At 45.4% G+C, this 15309-nt stretch overlaps 2 protein-coding genes across 2 annotated transcripts; one reads left to right on the top strand and one right to left on the bottom strand.

Annotated features, from left to right (window-relative positions):
- Positions 1-1119: 1119 nt before the first annotated feature.
- On the bottom strand, positions 1120-2346 carry LOC117899569 (protein atonal). The gene has a single exon (XM_034809682.1). It carries the CDS (start codon positions 2283-2285, stop codon positions 1296-1298), a length of 990 nt encoding a protein of 329 aa, XP_034665573.1. The 5' UTR covers positions 2286-2346; the 3' UTR covers positions 1120-1295.
- Positions 2347-12057: 9711 nt separating this feature from the next.
- LOC117899567 (phenylalanine--tRNA ligase beta subunit) lies at positions 12058-14277 on the top strand. The gene is made up of 5 exons (XM_034809677.1): positions 12058-12210; positions 12281-12336; positions 12395-12552; positions 12607-13952; positions 14027-14277. The coding sequence occupies exons 1-5, from the start codon at positions 12153-12155 to the stop codon at positions 14176-14178; spliced, it is 1770 nt and encodes a 589-aa protein (XP_034665568.1). The 5' UTR covers positions 12058-12152; the 3' UTR covers positions 14179-14277.
- The last annotated feature ends 1032 nt before the right edge of the window (positions 14278-15309 follow it).

Raw genomic sequence — 15309 nt, forward strand, 5'->3', positions numbered from 1 at the left:
AAGACGGCGGTGCCGCTGCCGCTGCCGTTGCCGCTAACTAATTATGTGAATTTCATTTTGATTATGAGGTCCGAAGTCCCTAAATCCCCGGTAAACCCAATATCCCCAAAGCTTTGCGGGCGACGCCCGAAAATGATTTTATAAAACAAACAGAAACAACCCACGAAATCCGGTCACTGCCCATACCCAACTCCATCCCCTGCCCTGACCTGCCTTGCCCACTGGCCTGACCCTTGTCTGCCGCCTACAAGCGCTCCAATTCCCATAGTACGAGATGATCCTGGGGGAGCGGAAGGTAGTCGATCGTCAGCAGTCGCGCTATCAACAAATTGGTTTTGGATCTTCCGAATGATTGACTGACTAACTGACTGACTGACTGACTAGCTGGCTGTCGAATCGGCTGCTGCTCTGCTTTCTGCTGAATGAATCCCCTTGCCGGTTGGCTTAAGACTTGGATTGGCTTAGTCGTCCCCTCTCCCTCTGTTGGCTTGACTTATCCGCCAGCAACGATCATCGATCGAAGAGTTCGCTTTAAACGATTTGTGAGTGGCGGCGCTTGATTTTCGGGAGAGCATTGCATGCGACCTGCGACTCCTGCGACTGCTGAAAGGAGATCATCCCAACACTTAACTTAATTTGGCAGCTACACTCTGGCGCGCCGTGCCGTGTAATTATTTGGCACAATACTGTTCTGGGGACCGCTGACGGTTGGGATGAGGATCGTTCTCGTATTTGTTTTGGGCAGGCCCTAATTTTGTCGAACTGTCTACAAATTGATCGCGAAGCGCCAAATCGATCACCTTACCCCATATAATAAAGTTTAATTCAATAGCCAGCGACTGTGTGAGAATTGATGCCCCCGGGCAGATAAGCGTGGAGGAGGATGAAGTCTGTAGAGGAGCAAAACAAATGCTGGAAAGTGGAAAAGCAGATCGAATATGATCGAATGGTGGATTACTCTGTAGAGTTATGTATATACAAAGTATAACCACTGGGATATGGATTTACCTGATCGATTAGCATAAATGTCTTGTAAAATATTATTCCCTTTCCTTCCCAGAATCTCCCATAAATTTAGTACACCAACAAATTAAATGTATTACTTGTTGTTTTTTATTTTTGTGTGTTTGTCTTAATCATTGTCTTCCATTTAAACTAATTAACTAAACTATAAACAAGCGATAATTTACCACTACTGGGGGGGGGCTATTTACAGGTGTTATAGGTACAACATTTGGCAAGGCTCCAACCAACTGGATAACTAACATAACTTTGGTGTCCTGCTGTCAGCGCACTTAGCGGAGCAGATCACCCAGCGCTGAGATGTAGGTTTGGGCCATTTGCAGGGTCTCGTGCTTGGACAACTGACGATCGTTGCCCAGACAGGGCAGATACTGGCGGAGACGATCGAAGGCCTGGTTGAGGTTCTGCATGCGACGACGCTCCCGGGCATTGGCTGCCAGGCGACGCTTACGCTTGACCACCGGTGAGACTTTCTTGTTGCGACGCTTCTTGCCGGGTGTGGATCCAGAGGCATCTTCACTGTCGCCATCGGCCATATCGAAGGAGCCATCGTTGCCGTCAAAGTCCTCGCCGCCGCTGCCGAACAACATTAGATCGTCGTCATCCTCCACGCTGTCATCGAACAGAGCGGAGTTGTCAAAGTCAAAGCTCTGGAAGTCATCAGCGTAGAGATTAGCTGGAGCTGCGGCCGTGGAGCTGGAGGCACTGCTGGTGGATGCGGAGGTGGCTGTGGCTGTGGCTGTCGCGGAGGCTGTCTGCTGGTTCTTCTTCGTGTAACTGCGCTTGGGCTTGACGGCGGCAGGCGCTGGCACTGTCTTGCAAGTGCCCACATTGGAGGAGCCCATGACCTCCGCTGTAGCTACGGGAGCTAACGGTACTTCTGCAATGGACGCTGCTGTGGCTGTTGCTGCTGCTTGTGGCTGCTCCAGGCTCAATCCGTACTGCTGCGCCTGGTGTTGACCCATGTGGCAGCCATTGTTGTAGATGGTATTGAGATCCACGTACTCGGGACTCTCGGAGCGATGACTGGCCGGCGACGAAGTGATCCAGCCATCGGAGCTGGCCTGCTCAAAGCTGATGAAGCCGTTGCCCGCCAAGTAGCTGCTGGAGTTGGCCAAGGCATTGCCATTGAACTGGTAGTGAGTCATGCCCGGACTGTAGGCGGCCATCGGATTGAAGTAGGGCTCCGTGGCTGCAGTCTTGAAGCCCTGCAAGTCCTCGGATGTCTTGTAGTAGTAACGATAAATCTCACTGGACGACATGGTTGATGTGGATGTGGATTAATTTATGTGCACAAAATATGATGAACCGTTCGCTGCGGATGCTGGCTGACGAGTTTCTGACTGGCCTCACATCCTGGCGGTCGTATTTATACTCTGAGAACGAACGAACCCACCACCACGCCACTCCGCAGGTAAGGGACAGGTAACAAAAACGAGTTGCCTGCCTGCAGACTTCGTTCGTGCGACGAGACCCGAAGCCGGTCAGAACCTTGTTGTGGACTGGGGGCAGCACGTGCCCGTAATCGTACACAAAACATATTAAAATACAATACATATTAATAGCTGGAGTACACAGAATTATAATGTTTTATCAAAATTATTTATTAGAGAATCTTTCCAAGAGAATGCACGAAAAATAGGAGAGCAAAAGCAACATTTAGTCGAGAAAAAAAAGCAAAGCATTGCACTGAAAAGCTTAAAATGTACAACAACAAAAAGCCATGCAAGCACCAAGCGAAGCTGCAACTGTATTTGTCGTGCATTAAGTTTGTTCGTGTTGTTCTCTTTTATTCTCTTTTACTTGCTCTTTGTTCGGTTGCTTGATTTTGATTGGCTAAAAATGTTTTCTCTGTTTTCATTGGTTCAAATGCGGCTAACATTTAGAAAGTATTTAAGAGACAGACAGAAACCATACACAATATGCGCGAGCAATTCAAACACAAAGTATTTATTCTTTGTCATACATTATTAATTGTTTTCAGAAGATAAAGACAATGAAGCTTCACTTTGATGTGAAATAACCTGTTAATTCAGTTGAAGAAGGAAGATGGAGTTAGGTCATAATTTATGCAATTTTCATTGTTCGGTTTATTAATACAGTCATCCTATAACACTTACATATAAAGCTCATTGAAGCTGCCTTCGTTCGTTTCCATGTCCTGCAGCAGACACCCACCACATTGTGATGGCCACGGGCTCTGGATCTTCTTTGGTTCCCATCAGCACTGTGACTAGCAGAAGTTTTATAGTGGCGACGTTATCAAATTTGTTTCCGCCAAGAACAGGATCTATGTATGTACATCTTTTATTATATATTTAATTGTTGTTGTCCGTTCATAGGATGCGGCTGTAAAATGGCGACCATGAAATAGAAAAAAAGTCGCTATCAATTGGTGTATCTAAAGCCGCTAACAAGATGATTATAGGGTTTTGGTCGCCGCTTGCCGCTTGCCAACCCGGAACAGGAATGGGCGGAAATGCAAACAGAACTTAAAGACAAACAATCCCCAAAACAGGATTAGGGCCGACCGCAAAGTGATGCCAAAATTTGCCAAAAATCCCATTGGATTGACCATCGTCAATGATTTGTCAGCACCAAATGGCAGAGCGAGCCGAGAGAGCCTTATGAGTATTATTATCTTATCTAAATCGGCTAGAGGGCAGGACCTAACCCAACTACCTGTGCAGGTACGATTGCCTCGGGATAAACCTTTACAAATTCACCGCCGAGAGGCGATTCGGCATGCCGACTAAAGATCGTACGAGGCCGTGGCAAATATCGCAATGAAAAATCTTGTTTATTACAACTTGGCAAATTTTCCAATTGATACGCCTGTTCCAAGGACTTGCCACAAGGGTCAAGGCGCCGTCGGCGCTAGCTTGTTAGAGCAGCGCCAAGGACACGCTTGGATGGACACGAAAACCATCGCTAATAAGCGTGCCCGACACAAACTAGGAGTTAGGTTAACATTTTAGCGCCTCGCAATTAATACTTACTCCTGCGATCGGTGGGCTACCTTCGATGATGATGAAAAGGGAATTTAGTTGTAGTCCCCGGGAATGACACAGCGAAAAAGGACTCGCATGGTGGTCCTTCAATTCGATGCCAGCGAAAGACCCGCCCACGGGTCCTTAATGATTCGCTGGAAATCATAATGCAATCCATAATACGTATTACATTTGCTGCATTGCGACTGACTCCCGCGCAATCTTTGAAGTCCCGCGCCCACCCTTGCGACTAGTAGCACGCCCCAAGGAGCGCCGAGTTCCTTTGGTGGTTCAGCGCTATCCCATCTGCACATCGGCAGGCAACAGGCAGGCAGAACAGGCAATAAAAACGCTGTCAATTAGATAAAAATGTCACACAACAAACCGCAACCCAAGCGCTGAGCGTTGAATTTATTGGACGAACAGGTAAACCTGTCGTCCTGCCTGCCATCGATGACTCCGAGATGCCCCTAACCAACCATGAATGTCCAACGATGTCCTGTGCAATTTACGAGCCTGTTGCGGCCACGACAGTTGTGCAAGTGACGCCCTCGGTTACACCTGCAATGTACGAGTACGAGTCACAGGAATCGATCGCATCTCTCTCTCCTCTCTCTGGCTAGTTGTAAACTTAATGCTTATCGGCATTAGCTGATGTCCGGGCATCCGACAGTTGACTAAACTCTTGCATATCGATTTGAAATTTACATTTACATTGCCTCAACCACCAGTACACGTGCTGGTCACCCTCCACTCCAGTTTAGTGGGCAGAGAATACAAAGAGTTTACGCAGTTTTTTTTTTTATTTCTTTAGTCGGTTTGTATGGGCGCCTTTGCGTGCCTGTCAGTTATCGATGCCTCCTCGTAGCTGCTTGATATGCGCCGTGCAGGACCCATATACTGCCAGACGAAATCGAAGCATTCCCAGCCTCACATCATTGGCATCATTATCATGATAACGGGCCGTTCCTTTCATGTCAATGTACATAAATGCAACTTGTGCAAGGCAACAGAGCTGGGAGTGAGGCTGGGGCTGCTGCTGCTGATGTGGAGCAGCTTCCAGTAAGCGCATGACAAAAGCAATTGAAGCCAACGACTGCTGTAATATGGAAGCATAAATGCCCTAACCCAGATTTCAACATTTAAATCGAATAATAACTGCAACTTAGGTTCAGCTTATATATTTTCCCCTATTAATATCTGCCAATTAAGTTGCTACTTTTCTCTCTTAGCTTTTTCCCTTTGCCAAACATAATGGCTCATGGATTCCTGCTGCATTTTGTTACCCTTTTTCCAGAGTCCTCTCCTCTGGCATGCGGAACGGAACGTGTAGGCGCTGAAGAAGCAACCAAGAAGAAAAGTAGGCGCACGTCAACGACTCCCATTAGCAAGTCGCTCTGGGCCGTGAAAGTGTTCAGCTTCAGCTTCAGCTCCAACTGCTTCTGCGGCCCAGTTCCTTTTTGTTTTCTGCTTTTTTTTGTTGACTGAAATTGAAAAATTTGTATGTTACTTATTTTATTAGCATTTAACACTCCGTCCTGCGTCCCACAAGTAAGAAAGCAAAAGCGAAAGGGGTTGCGCTTGGCACTTGGACATGCAACGGCGCTGCATGGCGTGCAGATCCTCAGCAGAACTCCAGCTCCAGCTCCAGCTCCTCATCCAGATCTGCTCTCTGTCAATGTGGGTGGCCCCAAAACGGGATTCGTGTGCGGCATTTTGGCAATTGTCAAATTGAAAATTCATTAAAGGCAAATTAAATATGTAAATGCCAGAGCCCAAGTCGAGGCAGGCGACAAGCGACAGCCGGGGTCCACGTTCATGACCATTGTTCGCCCATCGAGCCAACTCGCTGGCTCGGCTCAGCCCCCAACTGTTTGACTTGGCTCTGCAAATATTGACCACACATGCGCCCCAGGGGCAGGAGCATTCTATGGGCGCTGAAGCAATTGAAAAAAATGCAAAAATATCATATGTACATTCGCTCGAGCGGCAGCGATAAAAAGTCAAGTGGAAATCAAAGCAAATACGAAGGCTTCAAATGGAAGCAAATACCGGGGGATACGTAGCATGGGATGGGGGCAGGAGTGATGCATTCATGTCCATCCATCAATCCCTCGCACAGGACACTGGGCACAGGACCTGTTCGAAAAATTGTTAAACAAATATCGCATAAATTGCACATTGTTCGAACGAGTGGCGGCAAATTGCTGTTGGCATGGGTTAATTCCCATGAAAATTAAAACTAGATTATACACACGTTGATGCCCATGCCCATGGACATGTCCTCTTCGGTGCAGGACCCTTGCAGCGCCCACTGTGTCATTGTTTGGGCACGCCCAAGGGCCAATTCAGCCGCCTGTTGTGCCCGGCGCTTTGTTATAGATTGCACATACTGATGGTTATCAGCTAGAGCTCAAGGTTCAGCGCAGATCTGTTTAGATTTGGATCGCTCTCGGAGCATGGCTGGGCAATTTTTGTCGCACGGCAAACCGACTTTGATGCCGCAATCGGTTTCGGTGCGCCAGGGTCTTGTTTTGCCAACACTCGAACCGATCACAATCTGAGGTGATCTTTGGCAACTGCCTGGCGCCAGTCCTGATGTCTATGACTGTTCAGATCATTCAAAATTTGACTAATATGATGGCATTAATCTTGCAATCAAGAATTAATTTCATGCCATGGAATGGAGCTTATTGGTTCGTTCCACCCTCGTTTCGTTTCGTTTCCGAGTCGAGTCGGAAGTGAGAGTCATAATCGATCGACAAATTGTGATGGCCATTGTGTGAGACAGGGAAGAGACAAGGGGTTTAGGGTTTAGGGTCCCACGTTAATTCAAATTTGAAACACTGCGTTGGAGTTGGAACAAAGGAAAACAGATGAAAACTACGCAATCACTTGAGAAAAATCAAAAAGGCTCTCGAAAGGACTTCTCTCTCCTGGTCTTGGCCATAACCATAACAGGTGGCACGGAAGCCGCACAAAATAAAAATGATTAAAGCAATAAAAAAAAAAAATAAAAAGAAACGAAAAACGAAAATGAAACCACGCAAGACGCACACACAAAAGACGGAAAAAAGGCCACGGCCATGCAAGAAATAACAACAATTTTTAATAAGATTTTGAAAATTTTGAAACAACATTGAGCAAGAGAGGGAGGGAGGGAGAGTGAGATGCTGCTGCTGCTCCCGCTCCTTCCCTGCTGTTGCTCAACTTCCGATTTCGATTGCCGATCCCGAGCAGCGATCCTTGGGCGTCTACCAGCAGAACGGAGCGCGGCATAGAGCGTCTACCAAGTGTGAGAACATTTTGCGGAAGGATGTGGCTAGAATGAAAAATGATTGTGAATGCAAAGGGGGAAGGGTTCAGCCCGGTACCACGTGGTCAAGATTCACTTTCGAGTGACTCACTCCCTGGCCATGGCTATGGAAACTCTTGAATGGCATTGAAATTACACAGGAATTCTCGTAGCAGCGTAATTGAGCATCTAATTTGCGGCGGCAGGCGGCAGGCAGCTCTGGCAACAATTGCTGGAATGGAACCCCTCGCTCGCTATAAACTGAGATGCAGCGATCCAGCGATCACGATCCCTTTAGAATGCACTTCATGAATGAACAACAATGTCTGGGGTTTTATTGGGCCTGGAAAGTGTTTTACCCGGAACCCTGAAGTGTGCCCCAACTCCCATAGGCAAGCCCAATGCCCATTCACTTGGCCACTCGAGCGCGAAACAATTAACAAGTTTTCGGTCTTTTGATAGCAGTAAAGTACAACAATTGCCATATTGTTGCACTTAAGATTGGTGCAAAAGAGAGAGAGAGAGAGAGAGAGAGAGAGAGAGTGCTGCTCTGCAAATTCCTTTGAACTCACCCTCTGAGAATGCAAGTGACCTTAGCAGGAGCAGGAGCAGGAGCAGCAGCCACAGAGATTGCTGAAAGAAAACGAAAATGTATAATAATGAGAACGGATCGCATATAAAATGTAAACTAAAGATACTATTTATATGCATTATTTCGGCTGAAAAGGAAGTAAGAAATTACATTTAATTAGGCTAAACAACAAAATTCGCGTACCGTACGCGAGCGAGAGATCTGATCGAAGAAGCGGTGTGGTGTGGTGTGGTGTCTGTCTGGCAATGGAGACGCAGTCAAAGTTGGAGTTGGATGATCATCGGGAGCGGTAGCGGGAGCGGGTGCATCTTCAGTCAGAAGTCAGACCGATTACCACCGAAAACGAAAACTGTACGGTGTCCCTGTCCCTGTCCCTGTTCGTTCGGTTCGGGAGTCTGCAGCCGCAGCCTCTGGGTGAAATTCGCACGTTTAACCTTTAGGCAAACAAAAATGAACAGCAGGAGAGGGAAGAGAGGCAACTGGCAACGGGCACAAGCATCCAACGCAACGATCAGCAATCGAAAACTGCGAACCTGTTGAACCCAAATGCAACCCAATTTTCATATCACTTTGATTGCTGCCCGGGATGACACGCGTGCGCCGGCTAGAGAGAGATGAGATAAGCTGCCGATGATCAGTGCCCTGGACAGACCCCAGAGCCCAGAGACCAGAGCCCAGACCCCAGAATGAAGATGAGCCAAAATTAGGGTAACAACCGCGACGCTTAACCCAAAGGGAATCCAGCCACAAAAGCGAAACTTTCAAACGGTTTCAAGGATTTCGTTGAATGTCTGGACTGGACTGGACGGGACTGTTGTTTCTTCCATCGTTCATCTGGGTTTTGGTTCTCTTTTTTTTGGTGTTGAGGTCAGTTTATTATAATTCCCATTTCCCATAGGTGCCATTGGCACTTTTGGCACCTCTCAACCGTCCTCTGTCTGGTGTGTCTGTCTTTCTGTCTGTCTGTCTGTCTGTCTGTCTGGCGGGGTACTGGCACTTGGCCTGAAGTCAAGTAGCACACATAGCACTTGCCTCCTGTCTCTGGGGTCAGACGAGGGACAAAAGAAATCGAAATGAAATACAAACAAATGCCAAACGGTCAGTGTGAGAAATTACTTTCTAGGAAGGATGCGATGCTCCAGCTACCAGGAGCCACAGCAGCAGCAGCAGCAACACTGTCGACTGTCAACGTGGCCGATCGTTAGTAATTGATATGTTTTTTATTTTGCCTTCGTATAGGAAAAAGTGAAATGTAAATCGTAACTGATATCGATGTGCCTCTGGCCTTTTGGGCAATGTAATTTCTCAACATCAGTTCATGAAATTGAAAAATTGCCGATCTGATAAGTGGCCATGTTAGAACACGGCTACCACGGGACAGTGGGAGGGAGGGATGTGGGAAATGTTTTTTTGTAAATTTCTAATTTGAAAATCAAATTGCTGACAGTTTTTTTGATCGTGGAGGGAGGTCTCTTCGCTCGATGCCAAGGTGACAATTTCATTATATGAAAATTGATATTTTCCACCGCAAGAGTGTCAATTGTTTCGCTCGAATCTGAGACTGGAATGACCACACAGAAGCTGGCCAGAGCAGGTAGCCATTGGCTTAGTTGGTGCCGTTGCAGTTGCAGTTGCAGTGTTCCCAGCAAATTAACGCAATGATCAATGATCTTGGCTCGGCAGGATTTGCAATTTGCAGCCGGAAAAGGTGTGCCGGATAATTGGAACTAGGCCAAAATGTGTGAAAAAAATCAAGTACTTGGCAATTACGAGTAAGCAGTGCAATGTTTTCTCTTTCACAGGTTCCTTCCTCGTTCCTTTCGGTGGGAACAAAGGCTCAAACTGCCACTAGACAGTCGATAAATGATGTGCCACCAAAAAGCAGAAAGAACGAAATCAAACTCATAATTAGCATAATTACAAACCAATAAGCCGACGCCAGGACAAATACAAAAATGGAGAAAGGTCTCTGAATCTCTGCGTCTGATGATAATCGCTCTATTTCGATTTCCAGGAATTTCCACGAATTATTTGATAAATCGACCAGAAACTCGTGTCTGACTTAACGCCCTCGCAGCAGCAGCCAGAACAGAAGAGAGTAGAGCAGGGCAGAAGGGGTTAATTGACCTGCGGGGGAAAGGATAGCAGGATAATTTCTCTCTGGCCCCTGGACCCTGTTCTATCACGTGTCTATTCAGTTGTGAGTCGTCGAGCGTACAACTTTAATTGCCCCAATTCACAAGGGGAATGGATGCGTTGGCGTTGGCTTTGGCTCTCGCTCTCGACCGCAATCCTTCGCTTGTTTGCACTGCATTCACATATAGAAATCATATATGTACACCGATTGGATGCCGGGGCACACAAATATAAACAATAATCAATCTCTTCGAGGGTTGGGCAAACAAAAAATCAAACACACAAAGAGCCAAGGCACAAGGCGATGGGCAAGGACATGCTGATGAGAAATTCTAGAGCGAGCGAGGGGATTAGAAGGCGTTCTTGAATTGATTATTCCTTTGGGCTTAGGGGCCACAATAGAATTGAAATATGGAAAGGGAGCTCTCTAATTTAATACATATTTATGAGGAAAATAGATCAATGCCATCACGATGATCAATGTATGGAGGAGTAGGAGTAGGAGTAGCGCTTCCCCTCCATTCCGCTGCTGCTGTCCCCTCTCTTATCCACTCTCCTTAACTGTTTTGTTGTCCACTTGACCACAAGTTAATTTTTAAACGCTTCATTAACTTTTGGCCACACGCGTACCAAACTTTTTTTGTTTTTCCAGTTTTCGTTCCTTTTTTTTGGGTCGGGACTCGGGCCGGGCTCGTCTGACTCGCGTCTGCCATGGAGGTCGTCGTATGGATTATGGCTTGTTGTTGGCTCGTCACGTTAGCTGCTTAATTGCTCGACTTGCGGACCTTGGTCTAAACACCTCACCCGCTCCGATGGCCAGGGGATGGAGCAGCAGCAGCAGCAGCTCCAGCACCACCAAGCTAAAAGTGGCGAACGCTTTTTACTTCCGATTTTTTTTCTCTCTCGGTTTGCATCAATATTTTTTGGAAATGCAGTGTCAGGCGACAGCTGGCACACGCTTTTTTCGGATGATTTGGAATCCATACAAGACAAGCAGCAAGACAACACGCAGCGTGTGTGGGCATGTTTTTTGAGGACAAGACAACGTGGGTGTAGCAAATAGAAATGCGAGTGAAAGTCCTGACAGATGGTGCTGGCAGTGATGCAACAGCAAGTGTCAAGGCAGAGCTAATTATTATGACATATTATTATGATAAATACATTTAAATAACAATTAGAAGTTGTGCAATCAAATGTTGAACCCACAGGCATACAGTAGCATAACCAAATATGTTTCATCACATGAAGACACGGAAACCAAGATTCAAATTTTGATAATTTACATGATTTTTCTGTATGTGACTAGGCTGCAATAAATGATAAGATCTTGATCTTGATCTTGCACATAAGAATGTATGCATGTTATTTAGATTACAGTCGAAAACACTTAATGCATTGTAACCTTGTTGATTGGAATTTGGCTTTTACTGATTTTCGAATTCTAACGGCGAGCCAAACTCCAATCGAAACTGCGCCGATAGTAGCCAACAAATAGTGCCTGGCAGGGCTGCCAAACCACACATTCTTCGCTGAAACGATATATGTATGTACATATCGACTGCAAAAAAGAATTAATAGTATATAAATTGCGAGAACTATTTTGAAGTAACAATGTTGGGTAAAAATCTGCTAGTTTAATCTACTAAATAGGTTAGACGAACATTTGTGATTAAGTAAGTTTAAATGTCGTTGTCTGTTGCTCATGTCCGATAGTGGAATCACCTCGTTGTGCTAATACAGCGACGTAGATGTGTATTTACGTTGTGTTGAAATGAATCTTTTGTAGACGTTTCTTGTTGAACCATATTTTTCAAACAATCAATTGAAAAGCAGCAATAACCTTGCAATCTTGTTGAAAACATATTAAATAATGGAATAAAATTATAGATTTACTGGAGAAAGTCCTAACAAGCTGTTAATATTAAAGAGAAGATCAAAGTCGAGGAAAACGATTTAGCATTCGATATATTTACGGTATATTTTGAAACTAGAGTATTTTCGAGTATTTTATCGATAATTCCGCGGTCACACTGATTTGCGGCCTTTTTGCAAAATCTTATTTATTAATTTTATCTGAATTAAAGGACCTGTTGGACCACTAAGTTAGCTTGACAGCATGCCAACCATTGGGGTAAAACGTGATCTGCTCTTCGAGGCGCTCGGCAAGAAGTACAGTGAGTTGAACAGTCCACGTGTAATCACGTTTTCCATTGGCGATCTAATAATGTTTACCCCTTTCCGCAGCCGATGATGAATTTCAGGAGCTGTGCTTTGCCTTCGGCCTGGAGCTGGATGAAGTGGTAAGTAGGAGTAACAGTAGTGCCGAAAAGTATCTAACCAATTGCATCATCCAATTAGACCACGGAGAAGCAAATGCTGACCAAAGAGCAGGGCGATGTGGCGGCAGCGGCGGATGCCAGCGAGGAAATCATCTACAGAATAGATATTCCTGCCAATCGTTACGATTTGCTGTGTCTGGAGGGTCTAGTCACGGGTCTCTTGGTATTCCAGGGCAAGTAAGTAAAAGCCTCAGAACCGTGGGGTATACGAAATAATCCATTCAATTTCAGAGTCAAGCCACCAAAGTTTGAGTTTGTGACTCCGGCACAGCGCCAGGTGCTGAAGATTGATCCCTCAACGGCACAGATTAGGCCGCATGCTGTGGCCGCGGTGCTGCGCAACGTAACCTTCACGCAAGAGTCCTACACCAGCTTCATTGATCTGCAGGACAAGCTGCACCAAAACATATGCCGCAAGCGAACCCTAGTGGCCATCGGCACTCACGATCTGGACACGATCAAGGGACCCTTCAGCTATGAAGCCCGGGCGCCGGAACAAATCAAATTTGTGCCCCTCAACCAAACGCAGGAGCTGAATGGAGTTCAGCTGATGGACTTCTATGCGACGCATGCCCAACTCAAGCAGTATCTGCCCATCATTCGCGATTCGCCAGTTTATCCGGTGATCTATGATGCCAATGGCGTGGTGCTCTCACTGCCGCCCATCATCAATGGCGATCATTCCAAGATCTCGCTGAAGACCAAGAATGTGTTCATCGAATGCACAGCCACGGATCTGACCAAGGCCAAGGTGGTGCTGGACACCATTGTCTGCCTCTTTTCCGAGCATTGTGCCAAGAAATTCACGGTAGAGCCATGCGATGTGGTGCAGCCCGACGGCAGCGTTGTCTCCTACCCTGAGCTTGCCGTGCGAGAGGAGCGGATATCGGTGAAGCGTGCCAATGCCTACATTGGCATTGATGAGCCCGCCTCGAAGTTGGCGGATATGCTGACCCGAATGTACTTGGAGGCACGAGTCGATGGAGATTCGCTTGTTGTCAAGATACCACCCACTCGACACGATGTTATACATGCCTGCGACGTCTATGAGGACATTGCGATTGCCTTTGGCTACAACAACATCAAGAAATCACTGCCAGCCTTCATGCAGATAGCCAAACAGTTTCCACTCAACAAGCTCACCGAACAACTGCGCGAACAGGTGGCCCAGGCTGGATTTACCGAGGCCTTGACTTTTACACTCTGCTCTCGAGACGACATTGCACGCAAGCTAAACAAGACGATTGAATCCCTACCAGCCGTGCACATTGGCAATCCCAAGACCCTGGAGTTTCAGGTTGTGCGAACCACCCTGCTGCCAGGTCTGCTCAAGACTTTGGTGGCCAATCGCAAGATGCCGCTGCCCCTGAAGCTCTTCGAGATAAGCGACGCTGTTGTGGCCGATGAGAAGACGGAGGTTGGTGCTCGCAACGAGCGTAGATTGTGTGCCGTGAATTGCAACAAGACCGCCGGCTTCGAGGTGGTCCACGGTCTCTTGGATCGTGTCATGCAACTGCTCTCTGTGCCCTGGAAGACGGCCAATGTCGACAAGGGCTACTATCTGGAGTCTACGGAGGGTGAGTGAACTACATATAGCAAATCCCACAAGAGGAAGCATATTTACGATTCGTGTTTGTTGCCCTTTTCACAGATGCCAGCTATTTTCCTGGTCGTTGTGCCAATATTATGTACGACAATGTGGTCATTGGCAAGATTGGAGTCCTCCATCCCACAGTGCTGCAGGCTTTCGAGCTAACGACACCCTGTTCGGTTGTCGAATTTACAATTGAACCATTCGTTTGAGTGTCGTCAAAACTATTTCCCTTAATGGAGTGCCGTGTATGAAATGTTTACCTCTTTGTAAAAGTTCACAAATAAATTATCACAAATAAAACTATGAAAGAATTCATTTAACAATAAACTGGGAAAATCTTATATGGAAACGGATGTATGATGAATCTATAAAATGAAAACACATGGCTTATGTTTTTATTTTTTATTTATGCTGTTTAATGTTCTCTTTTATATTTTTCCTTCAATACAATAATAATAATTATAAGAGTAATAATAATAATCCGTAGTATACTCATATAGTATGGGTGTATTTAATATATGTATGTGGGGTTTTCATTCATTTTGTTTTTTTGTTTCCTTCAGTGTTCTTTTTTTTCTGTTTTGTTTTGCATACTCCTCTCATATTTGAAGTATATTTATATTATTTTTTAAATTAATAAATCTATGTGAATTCAATTTCTTTCGCTTGAAAAAAATTCTACATTTATTTTTTACTTGTATTATCTCGCATTGTTTTTTTTTCTCAAATTGAGGATGCATCATAATCATCATCTGATGATATTTTAACGGCTGCATGCATAAGGTGCTCCTTCAGCTATTTTATTTTCTCTTATATTTTGTGTGTTGAATCCTGCTGGTTTTCTGGGCATATATATGTGGTGTATGTTTTATATATATATTGTATAGCATTTGCGGCTATTTATTCCTCGTGTTCTCGGTTGTATCAAATAACTTAAACGAACGATCTCCATTCTCATTACATTATTTTGCTTGCAGCTAAAACATTGTTTGAAACAAACAAACAAAAAATACGACAAAAAAGGTAGTTTCATGCTCACTTATATTATTCCTTTTTTATTTCTCATTAAATTTTTACCATCATTAAATTTATATATCGGTTCAGTATGTATTTTGTTTTTGTGTGTATATATCTGGGGGTTATCCATGCGTGGAGGGATTGTTCATATAACGATCCTCTTCTAAGCATTTGCATTGCGGCCTCCTTTTTCTAGAAGAATTTTACAATGAAATTTCCTACCCGCCCACACATTTTGCCCGTGGATAATCCCATCCAGGATCATCCAGCGTTGGGAGGAAAGTAAAATGATCTTCATCAAGTGTTTTTACATAATTTTTCTT

Source organism: Drosophila subobscura, chromosome O (genome assembly GCF_008121235.1).
Source record: "Drosophila subobscura isolate 14011-0131.10 chromosome O, UCBerk_Dsub_1.0, whole genome shotgun sequence".
NCBI classification, from domain to species: Eukaryota; Metazoa; Arthropoda; class Insecta; order Diptera; family Drosophilidae; genus Drosophila; species Drosophila subobscura.

Excerpts from the sequence above, each read along its gene's own strand:
- LOC117899567 (XM_034809677.1), top strand. The coding sequence starts at position 12,153 with ATGCCAACCATTGGGGTAAAACGTGATCTGCTCTTCGAGGCGCTCGGC. Across the intron at positions 12,211-12,280 it reads GGCGCTCGGCAAGAAGTACA|CCGATGATGAATTTCAGGAG; the intron begins GTGAGTTGAACA and ends CCCTTTCCGCAG. Across the intron at positions 13,953-14,026 it reads CTATCTGGAGTCTACGGAGG|ATGCCAGCTATTTTCCTGGT; the intron begins GTGAGTGAACTA and ends CCCTTTTCACAG.
- LOC117899569 (XM_034809682.1), bottom strand. The coding sequence starts at position 2,285 with ATGTCGTCCAGTGAGATTTATCGTTACTACTACAAGACATCCGAGGAC.